The following is a 17,625-nucleotide window of genomic DNA, read 5'->3' as shown; positions in this document are numbered from 1 at the left end:
TTTTCCTAAAAATTATGTTAACACACACGGTTTTTAGTTGATTTTACAATTTTGTGCAAAGTTCATTATAATGCATAGTTTTTATTTTTGGGTGGTTCTATTCACACACACATTTTTACGTCCCACACAATCCTCTTAATTTCTGGCCATATAATCGAATAAATTTAAGAAAAATTAAAGAACAAAAATTAATGAGCAGTGTGTGGAAGGTAAAAATAAGTGTGGATATCACATTGTAAAAATCCCCTTGTTACCCAATTGTAAATTCGTAATCATAAATTCAAGATTAATTGAAAATTTCCATGCACATCCATACATGCATAGTTGTTATTTTTTGGTCAAACGATAGAATCATGCATAGTTGTTATATATATTTATTTTTTTCTGAAGCGTTGACCAAGGTATTAAATATCGGTAATATCGGAAATATCGGTAGTCCGAAAACACGGAAATATCGATGGAAATATCGGGATAATATCGATATCGATAAAAATTACATGGAAACCACGGAAATTGTAAGAAAAACTTGGAAATTTTTATTGAAACTTTGCAGGATGTTTATTTAGTCAATTATCTATTAGTTTATCACAAAAAATTGGAAGGAAATGCATTGCATGATGAATTTAACTTATTTAAGTTGATTATATAGTGAGCTGGCAAACATTGTGAGTGTAGAAAATATGTAGTAATTAATGAAAGAAGTTTAAACACACCATAATCATTTATATATAATGAATTAGTACAATATTTTACACTTTATACATTGCATGATAAGATACATTAGTGACTCAGTACCACATAGAGTTCCTATGAGGTTCAAAATTATATATTGACGTAAAATACTATGTCAAGAAAGTTGCCTTACAAGTTAGATGGCTTTATCTTTATGTCTCCTTCTACCAATTTTTCATAAAGCAATCCATCAGTTGGTATATTTCTAGTTTAGAAGGGTCACATCTTCGAATAAGGCCTTAATGTAAAACCCCTCCCTTTGGTTTATAATTTTACTTTGTAGGTTTTTTTTTTTTTTTTTAAATTATTGTTTTTGGATCTTAATTAGTGAGCCAAGGGGCCCACCCCCTTATTTTTGTCCCCGAGGCTCTCATCTCTCATCTCTCTCAGTCCTCTCTTTCTCTCCACTTTCCCATGCTCTCCCTCTCTCTGCAACTCTCATTCCTTCTAGTTCTTCGGTTCTTCACCGAACTCACATACACACACACCAGCACTCCCTCATCTCCCTCGTTCTTCTTCTCCCTCTGCTAGTGCAGACAAGGATGGTAGCACCATGGAAACCGGTGCAAAAGTTTGGAGAAAACCAAAACCCAGTTTCCGGTGTGGACCGTGGGTTCCAAGGCGAAACTCCGTCGAGCTCCGACCACGGCATGCCTTGAAAATGGTATAGATCTCTTCCTCTTCCCTTGGGCTTCAGTTTGGTAGTTTATTTGACATGCGTTGGTCACGTTTTGGGGTTGACCGGAGCTTGTAAGCTCCGGCGTCCTCTTTCCGTCGAAACTAGGCCAAAATATCGCGATAGTTTCGGAAATATCGCGATATTATCGATATTATCGATAATATCGCGATATTTTGACGAAAACCCGTTGGATACCTATTAAAATATCGTTACCGTGAAAAACCGATAATATCGGCGATATTTCGCCGATATTATCGGCATTTTGTTCCTTGGCGTTGACCAATGAGATAGAGTAACCTATAAGGTTGGTGGGAACATTCTTATGTATTCCAAGAGTACTATCCGATATTTCGAGTATTTTAAATTTTAAATTTTTGTTTAAAATATAAAAATTAAGATTTAATGATTCTTGAAGGTTGGTGAGTACATACTGACCAACATGACCTGATGAATTAATTAAACTCTATTTTGCATGCTGAATCCCAACGTGCGACCAACTTCCCTCAACATCCATGCTTCTTAAATATTAATCAAAGTCATCACTTCAGTTAGTCCCAGAAATTAGTTATTGAGATGGAAAACACATACATGTCACGCAGGCAGCAGCAGCAATCCAGCCCTCGACTTCTCAGAAGCAGAAGTGGAACTTCTTCGACCCCGACCCTAACCCTACCGCAAAACGTTTCACGTTCATGCACTACCACGCCAAACAACAGCCAAAGATTCACCACCCCCCAGCGCTCGAAATCCACCGTGAAATCAAGAACCAATAAGAATCACGAGGAAGAGAAAGTACACGCACTCAAGCAAAAGAAGGGTGGCCAAGAAGATATCATTGGACAACAAGGTACTAATAATTTAGGTATAAATACGAGTTTTGCTAAGTTGCAGCGAGGGAGTACTAGTCCTAGTCCAAGTCCACGCCCTAGAAAATCAGTGTCCATGCCGTCTCCGCCGTCTCCTTCAGCATGGGCTTTGTCCCCGGGACGGTCTTTGCCGCGCAAGGTGGCACCGGATCCCCCAGCGGCGGCGCCTTCGACAAGGGCAGCCAGGGTTAAGTCTAGTGGTGGCGGGGTTGGTGGGGTTTTAAAGTATTTTAGGCTGCAGAAGAAAGTGCCGCCGGTACAAGAGGAGGACTTCCACCGGTTTCGCCTTTTGCATAATAGGCTGCTGCAGTGGAGGTTTGCAAACGCCAGAGCTGAGGCTGCCAAGCTTGATGCACAGAGAATTTCACAGGTACTAATTAAATGTACATGCTCAATTACTATATTCCCCCCAAGGTGTTTGTAAATTACTATTTTCTTCATGATGTTCCTATGACCCAGTTCACCCCCTAAACATTGTTGTTGTTACCCACTTTTTTTCATGCCGTTAATTTCCCGTCAAATATACCGTCCAACATGTTGTCGAGGCATGAACGGAGTCCGATATTGTGCTTATTTGTTTTCAAGTGAGAGTCGAATGTAACGAGCTTTGTTTGTGCCACACTAACACTTAAGTATTATCCGAACACACTTTTGAGGGGTAATAGAGTAAATGAGGCCTACTAGTTAACTGGTGCACCATGTAAATTTTATTTTTCAGGATAAATTATTTAGTGTGTGGCTTAGAACATTGAAAGTGAGAAACTTCATCCTAGACAAAAGAATACAAGTGCAAAAGCTCAAGCATGAGATTAAGGTGTACCAGATTTTGAACCCACAAATTTTCCTACTGAATGAATGGGGAAAATTGGATAAAAAAAAATCAAGAATCCATCAGCAGGTTGGTGAGAAAATTGTCAGGAATTTCAAACACAATCCCTTTGGTCAATGATGCTAAGGTATAAGTTCAACTCTCTCTTTTAGTCGGGATAGTTTGTCCGCTCGTTACACTTAGGTTTGAATCTCTCTTTCCGTATATCACAGACAGATGTGGCATCTGTATATGAAGCCATGACCTCGGCCATGGCTGCGATGGAAGATAATTTAGGAATGGTCTCTAAACTGCTGCCGGAGGTTAGTTCCTCTTTATACAGTTAATTAAAGTAGAAAAAAACGTAATTTAGTTTGGTATCTTCCATTGTATCATTATTTGTATATAATTGAGTTCTAATTCGGATGATTTTCTTCAGCTGGAAAAGGTGCTTTACATGGTTACGGAGCTTTTAATCTCACAGAAACAACAGAGAGACTTGGAGAGTAATTTAGCCTTGGTTTCTGCACTTGCGGTGAGTCGTATTATCTTGCTGTCAAGCTCACGCAATTTTATGAGTTATATATGAAATAGATTGATGACATCACTTTTTTTACATAATTTTTTACACATATTTTTATAGTCTACTTTGTAATGTTTTTCAACAATCTAGTCCGTCTATTTTTAAGATTTTTCCTCATGATTCATGTACCACAAAAAATCACCAAAATCTGCAACCATATGACCATTGCTTTAAGAGTTTAGGGTGTTTTTAGAGAATAATATTCGTTCATTTTCTTCACTACAGATGAATATCTTAATCACCTTAAATTTGTCTAATTTTTTCAAATATAATCTATGAACTATCTAAAAGATAGACAATTTGGAACGTTAAAATAATTACATACTGGGCCTCACAAAAACATGTGCCAAAAGTTATGTAAAAATAAAAAAGGATGGCACGGATGCGCCACACACACACATATATATATATATATATATATATATATATAACCGTAGCAAAATCATTTTCAGTAACTGAATTTCCAAATAGGGATTATTACTCAAATTTACATAATTAATTAAGGAAAAAAAACTTAAGCACAGATACCTCCGACCATGTCTTTTGTAGGGTACCTCCCAGAAATGCACGATAGTTTTCTGAATTTGATAATTTATTTTGAATAAAATTTTGCAAATTAAACATATTTTTAGAGGTAAATAATTAATTGGAAGTTGCTAATTGATCTTGTCTTCTATTAACAGGAGGAGGAGGCAAGTGTAAGAGCACATCTCATCCAATTGGAATCAATGTACTTCTTGCCCCCAACAAATTCTTATAAATTTGATCAATGAAAAGGTCATCTTCTACTTAGATGATCCTTCGATCGTTGTGCTCATCTTCATTTACCTCCAATGTGATCTTTTATGGCATCAATTCTTGTTCAATAGTAGGACATACTAGAGAAAAAAAAAAAGTTGTCCCGACGTGCATACCGCACTTTCCTGTAACAAACATCACGTTTTATCCTGATGTGGACACTGGCGGATCCATTAAGGGGCAAGGGGGGTCAGCTGACCCCCCGAACTTGGATGAACGTCCATAGATACATTAGGTGCTGACTCTCCGAACTTCGATGAATGTCCATGGATACCTTGAGTGCTGCCCTTTTGAAGATTAAAGTTGGTTTCATACATGCCCTCCAGCCAACTTCAGGCCTACCAAAACCCGATGAATGTCTATGAATACTTGGGGTGCTGCCCCTTGCATACATTAACAAGTGTGTAGTATGCATTTCCAAATGACTTCAGGTCTACCAAGACTTGATGAAATGATGATATGCATGCCATTTCTAGTATAAAAAAATTTGTGCACAATATGCATGCTATTTCTAGAATAAAAAAATTTTGCGCGCTACGCGCGCTTTTCTTACTGACTCCCATAATATTATTTCCTAGATCCACCACTGGATGTGGATATCCTTTTGTTCCTATAACAAACATCGTATGTTGTCCAGTGTGCATACCGACATTTCCGTACTACATATAAGATGATCTTGGTCCATGCATGTATGAAAATCTTGAACCTAGTTGAACCCATTGCTTATTTGGTACTTTCATCCTTTCGATTGAAGTTTTATTTTTATTTTATCAGGTTATATATGCCATGCTTAATTATTCAATAGCCTAAGCTCGGGCGGGAAAAAGAGTGTATGCATCCATAGGCCCAGTAGGCTTGAAAATTCGGCCTATTCAGTCCTCTCATTTTTCTGTATCATTCGAACGTAAGACCTCTTCTAATATTGAAAAGAGTGATAAAACGAGCTTGTTCTTACCTTTGTTACATAATCTAATTAGCCTTAATAGCAAGTAATTTTCTGATCCAAAACAATTCAAAGTAACTTCAAAGAAAAACAGTAGTTGGTCGCTGAGGCAGAGAAGAATCCAAGTTTTGGTGCCCAGCTATATAATTCTAAGGGCAGTTAAACCCTTCAACAAAATGGTAGTTTACCGCCATAACTCAGTTCTCGGGATGTAGATGGACATTTGACACTCCCCCATTGTAACTCCATCTGTCACATCCCGGGCTATACTGCCCGGTAGCACTATATTGTCCGCTTTGGGCCCCGATCACGCCCTCACGGTTTTGTTTTTGGGAACTCACACGAGAACTTCCCAGTGGGTCACCCATCATGAGATTGTTCTCGCTCAAACTCGCTTAACTTCTGAGTTCCGATGGAACTCGAAACCAGTGAGCTTCCAAAAGACTTCGTGTTAGGTAGAGATGGAAACATACATATAAAGCTTACAGGATCTACTCCCCTGGCCCCCACCATATCCCGGGCCGGGATGTGACACCATCACCCCGCCATTATGCTTGTTTCATTCTTCATCTTATTCACCAGCATTACCGGACGAAACAAAATCATATGCTAACTCCGCACTTTCTCCATCCAGAAAAAAAGAGCTTTGGACTCTCCTCGCAGCCTCAAGTTTGCAGACCTGTGTTAACGGATGTGACAATAGTAAAAGTAAAATACTTGAAACAAATAGCAGCCAACATTACCAAGCAAAATTATACAGCACTAGCATTTCTCGGTAAGATGATATTCTCAGTAACAATTGAAATGAACAGATAGTGCAATATCTTGCTCGACTTTCACAGCCCGATCGAGTTAGATTTCAATAGACAATACAAGGAAATGAAAAATACGTACTGAATCCTACTTCCCCATATACGCCATATGCAAACTACACACACGTACATGAATACATGCGTATATGTGTATACGTAAGAATCTGTGTGCATAAAGATCCAATGATATGCTAAATTGCTAATCATAAACATATTAAGTGAATTCATAGTTAGGTTGCAGGCTTGCGGCTGCCGATCATATATACAGGTTTTCGGTATATCACAAGAAGTAACTTAGGGCCATGATGGACAAGAAAAGTTTCAAAAGTTTGCTAATCTAGAAAAGCAGGAGTAGCACAAACAATTCAGTGTTAGAACAGAAGGTAAAAAGATACTTCAAAGTTTCACATTCCCGACCTTGAATTTATGTCCAGTACTTCCACATCACTTCCCACCAGAATGTTCTTGAGTGACATTAAGCTTGTAATACACGTTATGTGCTTTCGATGCATGTAAGTTTCTCACCGTATACAAAAAGCTTGATAATATTAGTTGAACTCACTTAGGACTCGTTGGAAAGTATATTATAAATAATTGAAAACGTTTTTGGTAAAAATATATAACACTTAATTAATTTATACACATACATGCACAAACCCAAAACCATATATAAGAACATAATAGTAACACTTGAGAAAATTTCCATTAAAATAAAAGTAAAATAGGAAATCACTTCTCCTATACCAATCCCCACCATTTGAAAAGAAAACAGAAAAAAAAACAAAAAAACAAAACAAAAAAAAAAGACAAAAAAAACCCCAAAAAAAAAAAAAAAAATTGAAAACCCCTCTAAGGCTTTTAAAAGAAATTAATAACCCTATTAACATTCCGCTGCTGGCTTTTGTGGCAAAGGAATATCATGATACTCAGCACAACCACTCCCATTGTGGCCATGCCCAACACTAGCTAGCAACTTCCTCTTGGGCTTGGCCTCGAGCAGCATCAACACCACGTCCCTCATCGACGGCCGGTCCGCCGGGTTCTGGCTCGTGCAGAGCAAAGCAATCCTAAGCATCTGCATCATCTCCTCCCTCACCGGCTCGCAACCCGCCCCTGCATTCTTGTCCAAAACGTCATTGATCCCGTCTTTCGTCTTGATCTTGGACCTAACCCAATGCACTATGCTATTCCCGTCTCCAAACTCGGCGTCGACTGATCTTTTCCCGCTTAAGATCTCCATCAGCACCACCCCATAGCTGTATATATCACTCTTTTCATCTACTTGTAGGGTATAAGCATATTCTGCAAAAAACAAGAACAAAGTTAACTTACAATTTTTTTCAATTACAAACGATGGTGCTACGTAAGTTTTTCTACTCTAAACGAAAAAGAGAAGATTTGAATCCAAAATGCAGTAAGTTGAATAAAAATGTCATATCCACCAAGCAGGGCTGCTCTCCTAATGTTCTCATTTCGAGGATAAGTGAGGTCTATTTTCATCTGAGCTATCAGATTAATCTTATGGTAAATTAAGCTATCAACTTAAATAATTTCTATTATATGAAAAAAAATACTAATTGATAAAACAAAAGAACAAAAAAGAAAAAAAAGAAAAAAAAAGAAGGTTTCACGTCATGTCAAATCCCATCCATCTTCAAAACCTATTCTCCGCATCGAATGTCTAAGCTCAGCAAATCCAATTGAATAAAACCCTGATAACTTACTTTACACATCCAATTTCATCAAATCTTTTATTTAAGTTGATAGATTAATCTAATAACTTATATGAAAAGGAATCTCACAAGTCCTTTTAGCAAGTTCTGATCCACCAAAATAATCCGACACTAGTGTTAATTAACCACATTTTGAACAAAGATAAATTAACCACATTTTGAATGAAGATAAAGTGCATGGCCCCAAAGTTGATGTGGTGGACATCTATTTCAATCAATGTCAAATTTTTTTTTTTTTTTTACCTTTTTCTTTGTGGTTTTATGTAATGTGAACTAAGTAATAGTGATTTGTAATTTTTATACATGGAGATCCGACCACCTTAAGAATTTCATCATTGTTGTGCAGATAAAGGATCCAAAAGATAAAACAAAATTGTTACCACCTTTTGACCAAATGGACCAACCATCTTAATATTTCCATTTGGATTATGTAACTAATATTACAAATGGAATTTAGTGACTGTTGCTTTTAGGGATAAACATTCCTTTGGTTGATTAACCCCAACACATTAGATAATTTAGATTTCGTCATCCAGCAAAACGGATTTTTAACAACAAAGCCAAAACCACAAATAACAAACAAAAACAAGCATCACCTAACTTATGCCAGAGGTCAAATATTTACACTACACATAATATGCACAGATAGAACCGAATATTAATTTTTTGTAACCAGTCTGTAAATGCATAATATTCTACTCATGATAATCTTCCGCAAATTAAAACAATATGAGAAATGGAAATCGATGAATCAACGCACCTGGTGCAATGTAGCCATAGGAGCCGGCGATGACAGACATGGACTCATCGCTCTGGATCAACTTGGCCACCCCGAAATCTGCCACCCTAGCCTCCATTTCACTATCCAATAAAATATTACTCGGTTTAAGATCACGGTGCACTATCACCGGGTCGCAGTCGTGGTGCAGGTAGCAAATTCCCTGCGCCACGCCGAGGGCGATCTTGTACCTCGTGACCCAATCCGCCCCCAAATTCTGAGCCTTGTTTTTGCCATGCAACAGATCATCTAAATTGCCATTGGGCATGTACTCGTAGAGCAGCATGGTGATGTCCCTGTTGCAGCAGCATCCTAACAATCTCACAATGTTCCTGTGCCTCACGTTCCCCAACACCTCCACTTCAGCCAGAACTCCTCTCCGCCGTCGGATCACAATACTACTGTTTTCCTTTTGTTTCCCCCACAGTTTCTTCACCGCTATGATCTCGCCACCTGGCATCTCAGCTCTATAAACCGTCCCCGTGGACCCCATCCCTACAATCTTATTACTCATTTCCAGGCACTCCAACACGTCATCCGCCGTGAAATTTAACCGCTGGTAAGCGGTTAATTTCCACGGTCCGATCTGTTGACTCTCGTCCATCTGACGGCTGTAATTCGCGTGGAAGCAGCGGGTCCCAGCGACGAGAACAAAAAGCCCGATACCGAAAGCAGCCGCCATAATCCATACTATCGCGCCTGCCGTCTTCCTTGGCTGCTCGTGGCCGCGAACGTCCACGGCTCCGGCTGACAACGTGTCACAGGGCTTCCCCAGAACGCCGCCACATAATCCTTCATTCCCTAAAAACGACGTCGGATGGAGATTCAGGAAAATCGAACCGGACGGGATCGGACCGGTCAACAAATTAAACGAAACGTTGAAACTCTCCAGCGTGCTACAGTTCTCGAAGTTGGACGGAATCGTGCCGGAGAGAAAATTACGGGAGAGGTCGAGGTCGGTAATGGAGGGCAAAGCGGAGATTTCCCATGGGATAATGCCTGTGAGAGAATTGCGGCTCAGATTCAAGCTGAGAAGCTTCTCGCAGTGCCCGATGTCCCACGGGATCGAGCCGTTAAAGTCGTTACGTTGGAGTTCGATCTTGTACAGGCTTTTGCAGCCGATGAAGTCGGGGATTTTACCGGTGAGGTGGCATGAACTGGCGGAGAAGATCTGGAGATTTGGTGCGCGCCAGATGTTCGACGGAAGGACTGAGTGAAGTGGGTTCAGCGAAATGTTCAAGTAACTGAGCTCTTCGGCATTGCCGAGATCTTCAGGTATCGCGCCGGTGAAATTGTTGCCGCTCAAATCGACGAAGGTCAAATTGGGTAACAACCCGAAACCCGTCGGAACCGACCCATTGATTTGGTTATTCTGGATTCGGAGTCGTAAAAGAGAATTGCAGTTTGCTAACGTTTTGGGAAGTGGGTCGGTGAACCTGTTGGAGAAAAGTATGAGCTTTTGGAGCTTGTAGCCGTTGCAGAGATTTGGCGGGATCGGTCCGGTGAGAGAATTGGAGGAAACGTCGACTCGCAGGAGCTTCCAACTGAATCCTAAGCTCTGGGGGAGGACACCCGTCAGTGAATTGTTCCAGAGGAGGAGGTTTTCCAAGTTGGGCAGCTCTCCCATTTTTTCCGGGATTTCTCCGACGAGAAAGTTGTTCATCAGGCTTATATTGGTCAGCCTTTTCAACGTTGCCATTTCCGGTGGGATTGAGCCGGAGAGCTGATTATCCGACAAATCGAGCGTCTTCAGACCCTGTAAGCGGCCTAGACTTGCCGGAATAAATCCCGAAAATCGGTTCTTGAAGAGCAGCAGTGTGTCGAGCATGGTTAAGTTGCCGAGCTCCGGCGGGAGAGCGCCGGAGAGAAGGGCGTTGGAGACGTCCAAGTACGTGAGATTTGACAGCATTGCGAGTTCTGCAGGAAACCCACCTGAATACTCGTTGTACCCGAGCTCCATCCGGGTCAGCTCCGATAAGAAGCCCAATTGCGGTGGAATTGAACCGTTAAGTGCATTTCCGGCGAGGTAAAGGAATTTCAATCTCGGGAAACTTCCGTACCCTTCCGGGATTTCGCCGTCGAAGTAGCTTCCGCCGAGGTTGAGCCGTTCGAGATACCGGAGTTTGATGAATTCCTGAGGCAATGGGCCGGTGAAGCTGTTGCTGTAAGCCGTGAAGATTCTTAAAAACTTGAGCTTTGAAATCCCAGGCGGGAAATCCGACTTGAAGTCGTTGTGGCTGATGTCGAGGATCCTTAAGTTGCCGAGCTCGAAAATGGCGGGAGGGAAAGGGCCGTCGAAGGCGTTGCCGCTCAAATTGAGGTAGATTAGGGAAGAAAGGTGGCGGATTTGAGGTGGGATTTGGCCGGAGAGGTTGCGGCGTGAGAGGTCGAGGGCGACGACTTGGGAGGTGTTGGGGTGGCATTTAACGCCGGACCACGAACACCAACCGGTGACGCCGCCGTTTTGTTGGAAATTGGGGAGAACCCAGTCGTGGAAGGAGGAGAGAGGGTCTTTGAGGGAGGATTTGAGGGAGAGCAGAGCAATGAGCTGGAAAGACAGAGAAGAAGAAGAGGAAGAAGAGCAGAGAGTTATGGAGGTCTGGAGAGAGAAGAAGAGGATGAGAGAGAGAGGGAAGGAGGAGGAAAAGGAAGGAACTTTCATGGTTTAGGGGGTGTGGGGAAGGAGGTGGTGGGTGAGAGTGAAAGGGAGAGTGTTAGGAAATTTAAGGGAAGAGAGGTTTTGATGGCTGCTTCTGTTCAAGAGAGAAGTGCTTTTCAGGAGTGCTGGGTGCAGAGGGTGTTTCATGATCACCATCATTAGGTCTTTTGCTCCAATGGGATTTCTTGGTGGGCTTCAAATTCTTGTGTGAGAAACTAGAGAGAGAAAGAAAGAAGCAAAGAAATACGTACTTCTTCCCCTTCCTTCTTCTCTCTCTCTACTAATATAATCTTTGGATTTCGATTTCGATTTCAATTTCAATTTCAATTTCAATTTCAATGGCTGATTTTCTCTCTCTAGTTTTTTCTGTTTGTGTCTCTCTCTCACCTCCTGCAGCTGCAGTGGTGCTACTGCTAGGGTTACAGTATTCTACCTTTGTCTGATATGGACCTGGATTGTCTGCCCTCCCCCATTCCATCACCTTCCCATCCCCTCCTATTTCTGTGGTCACGGTTAAGTCACGTTAACATTTTATATTGATTTTTTATAGAAATAATAAGACAAAAAGCAATGAGAATATAAAATGTTGACGTGGCTTAACCGCAACCACAGAAATTGGAGGGGATGAGAAGGGTATGAGATGAGGAGGGCAGACAATCCAGGTCCGTCTGATATAATCCTTTTGGGTTTATTGGGATTTTATTTTTCCTTTTCTTTTGGTTCTACTTTTCATCATTCCTTGGGGTTACCCTTTATCTTTGTGTCCAGCAAATTGGCAAATATTATTATTTTCTAGTACAGTTGCAGTGGCAAATGCCTCTCACAGGATCCAAGAAAGTGGTTCCAATTTCCCACCATATTCTCCTCCCATTTTTTTAAACATTTTGCTCCCATTCCCTTCTCTTTTCTTCCCTTTCTTTTTCCTTATTTCCAACATTTTCATGTTAATTATTTGATTTAAATTCGAAATAAATAATTTCTGGTACATAATTAAACTCGTAGTGACACGTCCTGAGTCTGGTGTTCGAAGAAAATCAAGATAGTCACTTGTTAGCTGGCACCTGATGAGGTGCCGCAAGTCATCATCATGCTTATATTTGCCACAAATTTGAAATGTCCATACATTCTCATATTTTAAACTTTAAAGATTTGTATTTTATTTATGATTATTATATATTCCCCACAAATTTGCTTGCATGTTTACATCCTCTTAGCATAAGCATGATAGGATGTGTTGCATCACCTCTCAAATGTCGATCAGCCAGTCACCATTTTGGTGTCCTCCGAACACAGGATTTGGGGCGTGGCACTATGACTGTGTTTTACCAAATACACAATAATAACATGTGAAACAAGTTGGCGACGATTTTTGAAATTCAAGAGAATTCCCCAAAAATCCCACTTATTATTTTTCTTTTTTCTTTTTTGGGAAAAGAAAGTCGACCCGCTGGGATTCTAGGAAGATCTCTGTGGATTAATGTGGATTAATATTATATACGGGATATACTGGTTTTGTTTTTATTTAGATGAAGTTTAGGAAATTAATGATGGCCATTAATTACTTTGTATGATTAAGCTTTATTTAAAGTATTGTATTAAGCTTCCAACCCAATCATCTTCCTTCATTATGAAATTTTTCAGTGTGTTAGAAACACGACTCAATACACTAAGTATCATAATACACTTGATTAAATTTTTTTTTCAAGTTCCAACTATATATTATTATATTTAGTTTACATGATCGTATTTTTGGGACACCAAAAAATCGCTCCTCATTTTCTTATTCACCTGGATCCAGGGCTTGCTATTACTTACACCCAACAACTTTTTTGTTGATTGCTTACACGATTGTCGATGATATTATTGGAACTTCGGAAGGCTTAAAGAGTAGCTTAAACTATTAACAAAACTTAGAACAATATGTTTAGTTTATTAAAAAAAATATAAGATAACAGTAAACAATAAGGTCATTGGAAGGCCAACACAAGTTGGCAAAGGTCCCCGCCTTGTATATCGTCCCCTCAAGTTTTGAGTCTCGCCGCTATAGCAGTTTTGTGTTGGTGGGCAACATGTAAAAATTAAAAAGGGGCACAAATCTCTCTGTAAGTTTTCAAAGAAGCTTATGCCCTGCCCTGATCCTAAAATGTGGTAGTCTCCCCTCCCCCCTAAACTTTTATGTCACAAAAAAAAGCTCATTAGGAATTAAAGTTTAATGTTCTATTTTGTTAATATTTATATTTCCAAAAATTGCAAGTTATAAATAAGGTTGTCGTACTAAAATGGCGTTAAAGAAGAGATTTCATTGAAGGCAATAGATATCAATTTATCCATCAATATTTCCATAAACTTACGTATAAACATTTCCACCTATATCGATATTTAAACACTCATTGTAACTTAAGTGATTAAGAGTGTTTGTAATATACATTTCCATCCTAATCCCGAAAACTGTTTTAGCTAAAAAAAACTTAAAAAAATATATAAAAACTGACAATATGTCAATATCACACAAATTATTAGCATCCAAATAAAACAATTAGTTGGATAACTAGAATAAAAAGAATATATTTTAGTTGGTTACTGGGAGGCAGCAGTGAGAACCAATACAATTGCATGGTTCAAGAAGTACAAGTTGAGCTTTCGTGAGCTGTCCTCCTTTCGTTGCCAATTTGGATGTCTCTTTTCTCCAAATTCCAACAGAATGTCACATAAAATAATCGAAACCAAATAAACAATTCAAGAAAACGAGAAAATAAAGTAAAAGAAAAAACAACAGAAAATAAAGTAAAAGAAAAAACAACAAAATTAAATTAAAGCAGTAGTTTACTTGTTACGTCATGTGTTCAATTTCTGGAGTTGGTGGATCACATGATGGTGGTCATAAAAAGGCTAAATATCCCTGTGAGTCCTCTCAATCTCCAGAATGGTGAACTATCGTAGCGCAACACTAGCTAGTGCCCTTTTAAGAAAAAAAAAAAAAAAACTAAAGCGGTAATTTTATCAGTCTTAGGAGGAGACGAAAACCTTAGGCCATCTCCAACCGACCCGGCCAAAGGGCCATAGGGCTTAAAATAGCTCGAAATGATACAAAAACCGTCTCCAATCGAGAGTTAGGCCAAATGGCTTGTGGACCCCACCGGGCCAAAACCACCAAATCAGGCTAGCATGCTGGCCATTTCCAGCCAGCCCACTTTTGTTTTTGTTTTTTTTTTGAGGATTTTTTTTTAATTTTCTAATTTTTTCCTACATAATTTCTCACATACTTTTTACCATTCCATACTATCTTACCTCATTTTATTTTCATTCTTCACATTCTATTGTCTTCCAATAATCTTTCTTTTAATTTTTTCAATAATTTTCAAATGGCCACCTCTTTCAATAATCTTCCAATATGTTCGAAAATCTTATTTTAATATAGTAGTTTAATTTAATTAACTATATTAATTCAATTAAAATAATAAATTATGTTTGGCCTATGACCCTTTGGCCTCTTGGTTAGAGATGATTTTTTGTCAAAGGGCTATGTTTGACCTATGATCTTTTAGCCCCCTCGGTTGGAGATGGTATAAAATATGGTATGACACTGTTCATTAAAATATAATTTATTGTAGAACTATAGGGCTAAACATAACCTTTTAACACTCATTCGGTTGAAGATGACCTTACATATTCTGTATAGTCGCCTTCTATGAGGGTAGAATGCAGATTTCAAATTATAAGAATACTTGCTTTATGCATGGCTTTTCAACTGCGCGTGCTGAGTGAGTGCCTCAGACGATGCTGCGTACTATCACGAGAGAGACGAGGAATTTGAAAGGGACGTCTTATGCTCTTCTTATTCTTTCCATGCATTTCTTATCGGAACCAATTTACATTCAACCATTCACATTTAGGTAAAATTATCACATGTTCAATCTTTGGAGAAATCTAATTGTCGGGTATTCAAGCGGGTACTCGATGTGTTATGAAATAAATAGAGGGACACAGAAAAATACATAACTTCTTTCACTATTCTTTTTGGACCAATGCTAGTTTTTTTTAGTACAACGATATATTTTACATTAAGAGGAGGGAAGAGCTCGGTTAAGCCACATAATAGACATGATTTCATATCGAATTTGCCATCCAAAAGATTCGAACTTAAGACCTCTCACTTACAAGTGAAGAAGAATACCACCAGATCGTAGTACTGAATAGCTGGACCAATGCTAGTTTATCTACACTAAATTCATGTAGACTACAAAAAGAAAAAAAATAAAACACGAAACCTCAAATGTTAGATAAATACAGTGAGTTACAGGTCACTTATATATTATTTTCTTCACTTATACTTTGACATTTAGAGTACCGCTTGAATATACGGTATCGAAAAAGTCTCCGGAACTCTGAGAGAAGGCCAGGTCATGGTTGATGGGGCCATGAGAACGGTGGGGGTGGCCAGGTGGGCCAAACTAGGAGAGAATTTGTGACAGTGCTATGGTGGGGCTCAGGATGTCTCCTTCATACCCTTCACTTGTCGTCTTGTCTAGTGGAGAGTTGTAACGTCCTCGCCTTGTTCACAAATTTATTGTAAATATAATAGACAAATCATACTTTGCACCATGTTGTTTGTGGTCAATGACATTTTGATCCTTATTACTTAAAATTTGAGAAAATATACTTAATGTTAACTGATAAACTATCAAGTTAACTGCTATTCTTTGCGTAACAATTTGGGAGTCCATTTTTTACTCTTACTAACATTATATCGGTGTCACATGAATTCACATTTTTATATAAACAGTAAATATAAGAATTTTTATTAAGAAAAAACAGTATAACCTCCTGTAACATCAATTTAATGGTTCACGTAACATCAATTTAATGTTCGTATAAACATAAAACGTCCCAAATGAGAGCAAAATAAAATACATAGTAGTTGAATGTGGTCCAATATCCTAGTGGGCAGGGTGTTGAGTTTTTACTCATGCATCCCGTAAATTATAGTAATAGTTCCGAATTCTCCAATCTCCCTCAATAATAAGAAATTAAAAAAAAACATAGTAGTTAACTTCATATAGGCTGGTGATGTGTAACGCTTTGAATTACTTTAAACGGTTTTTTCTTCTCGACAAAGAACTTGCAGCTCAAGTGTTTAGGGATAATTATTCTTGCACCCGAAATCCTAGGTCCAATTCCCCTTCCTCGATAGTTTGTAGGAAAATTTTTAGATAATAAACATGGGTGCAAAATACAAGTCATCCTAAAAATAAAATTATAAATACAAATCAAGTAAAAAGAAGAGGGTAAATATGAGAGAGCGGAACGTATAATGTGCATGCGTTATTAGGGTAGAGGAAGGTATGAGGCGTGACGGAGGTGACCCTACCACCACCACGATAGGGCACGGTATGGCACAAGAGACATGAGGCATCAAGAGGCATGATGGGCAAGAAGGCTCCTTTTGCCAGCCACGCCAACGCGTGATTTCATCTCAGTTTCTATAACGGTTGCTCCTCCTGCTCCGCCCACTTTCTTTTTCTCTGACGCTGCTTTCTCTCTTTTCCCCTTCCTTCTCTCACCCTCTGCTTTTTCCATTTTTCAATTTCTTTCTTTTGTTTTCTTGTTCTTCTTTATTTTTGGAATTTGGATGGATGATAATATTTCTATGACGAAAAAGCCAGCTGAGTGGAAATTGTTATATTCAAGAAATTGATGAACGGTTACGATCAGCAGGTGATTTCAGAATTTGTCAATATTTGCATGTTCAACGCGACTCTTCCATTTTGTATTTTCGATCAATCTCGAATCCTTACAGTCGTACTCGTACATACTAAAAACGAGTTTCGAAAATAACAAGCTACCAAGGGTTGTAATAATCTGTCTGCTTCTGTTGGCTGTTAGTTCTAGGCCTACTGGTGGAGAAAACCTACTTGTCCCGGATATATATGCATGGTACCCCATGTGTCTTTATCTCACTCTTCTCGCATAGGAATATACCGTCATGACAGGTAAATCCTTCTTCGATCACTAAACGCTCCATGCCACAGTATCTATGGAAAAACAACGATGAAAAACTGAGATTTCACGTAAAAAACTTTGTTCTTACTTGATGCATGTTACTTTCATGTACCCAGACACATTTGACAGCGTTACTATCGTCACATGGTTAGCTTTGAATAGCCCCTATAAATATTTGTGCTGAATCTGACTGTATATATATTTGTACCAGCATGGACGAATACAGCACTGCTG

General features: G+C 39.1%; 1 protein-coding gene, 1 long non-coding RNA gene and 1 pseudogene across 2 annotated transcripts; 2 read left to right on the top strand and 1 right to left on the bottom strand.

The window, feature by feature from the left end:
- The first annotated feature begins 1,991 nt into the window (after window positions 1-1,991).
- LOC126630639 (QWRF motif-containing protein 7-like) lies at window positions 1,992-4,892 on the top strand (annotated as a pseudogene).
- A 1,700-nt stretch (window positions 4,893-6,592) lies between these two features.
- On the bottom strand, window positions 6,593-11,546 carry LOC126630625 (leucine-rich repeat receptor-like protein kinase TDR). The gene is made up of 2 exons (XM_050300772.1): window positions 8,715-11,546; window positions 6,593-7,523 (listed from the first exon to the last, which is right to left on the bottom strand). Exons 1-2 carry the CDS (start codon window positions 11,392-11,394, stop codon window positions 7,102-7,104), a joined length of 3,102 nt encoding a protein of 1,033 aa, XP_050156729.1. The 5' UTR covers window positions 11,395-11,546; the 3' UTR covers window positions 6,593-7,101.
- Window positions 11,547-11,591: 45 nt separating this feature from the next.
- Window positions 11,592-12,554, top strand: LOC126630665 (uncharacterized). Its single transcript, XR_007626069.1, has 2 exons — window positions 11,592-11,815; window positions 12,045-12,554. It is a non-coding gene; the product is annotated as an uncharacterized LOC126630665 (long non-coding RNA).
- The last annotated feature ends 5,071 nt before the right edge of the window (window positions 12,555-17,625 follow it).

Source organism: Malus sylvestris, chromosome 7 (assembly GCF_916048215.2).
Source record: "Malus sylvestris chromosome 7, drMalSylv7.2, whole genome shotgun sequence".
In the NCBI taxonomy this organism is placed as follows: Eukaryota; Viridiplantae; Streptophyta; class Magnoliopsida; order Rosales; family Rosaceae; genus Malus; species Malus sylvestris.
Note: the sequence above shows the minus strand (reverse complement) of the source record. Positions and strands in the feature narration are given on the sequence as shown.

Coding starts and splice junctions, on each gene's coding strand:
- LOC126630625 (XM_050300772.1), bottom strand. CDS start 11,394: ATGAAAGTTCCTTCCTTTTCCTCCTCCTTCCCTCTCTCTCTCATCCTC. Junction 7,524..8,714: donor CTATGGCTACATTGCACCAG/GTGCGTTGATTC, acceptor TGTTTTTTGCAG/AATATGCTTATACCCTACAA.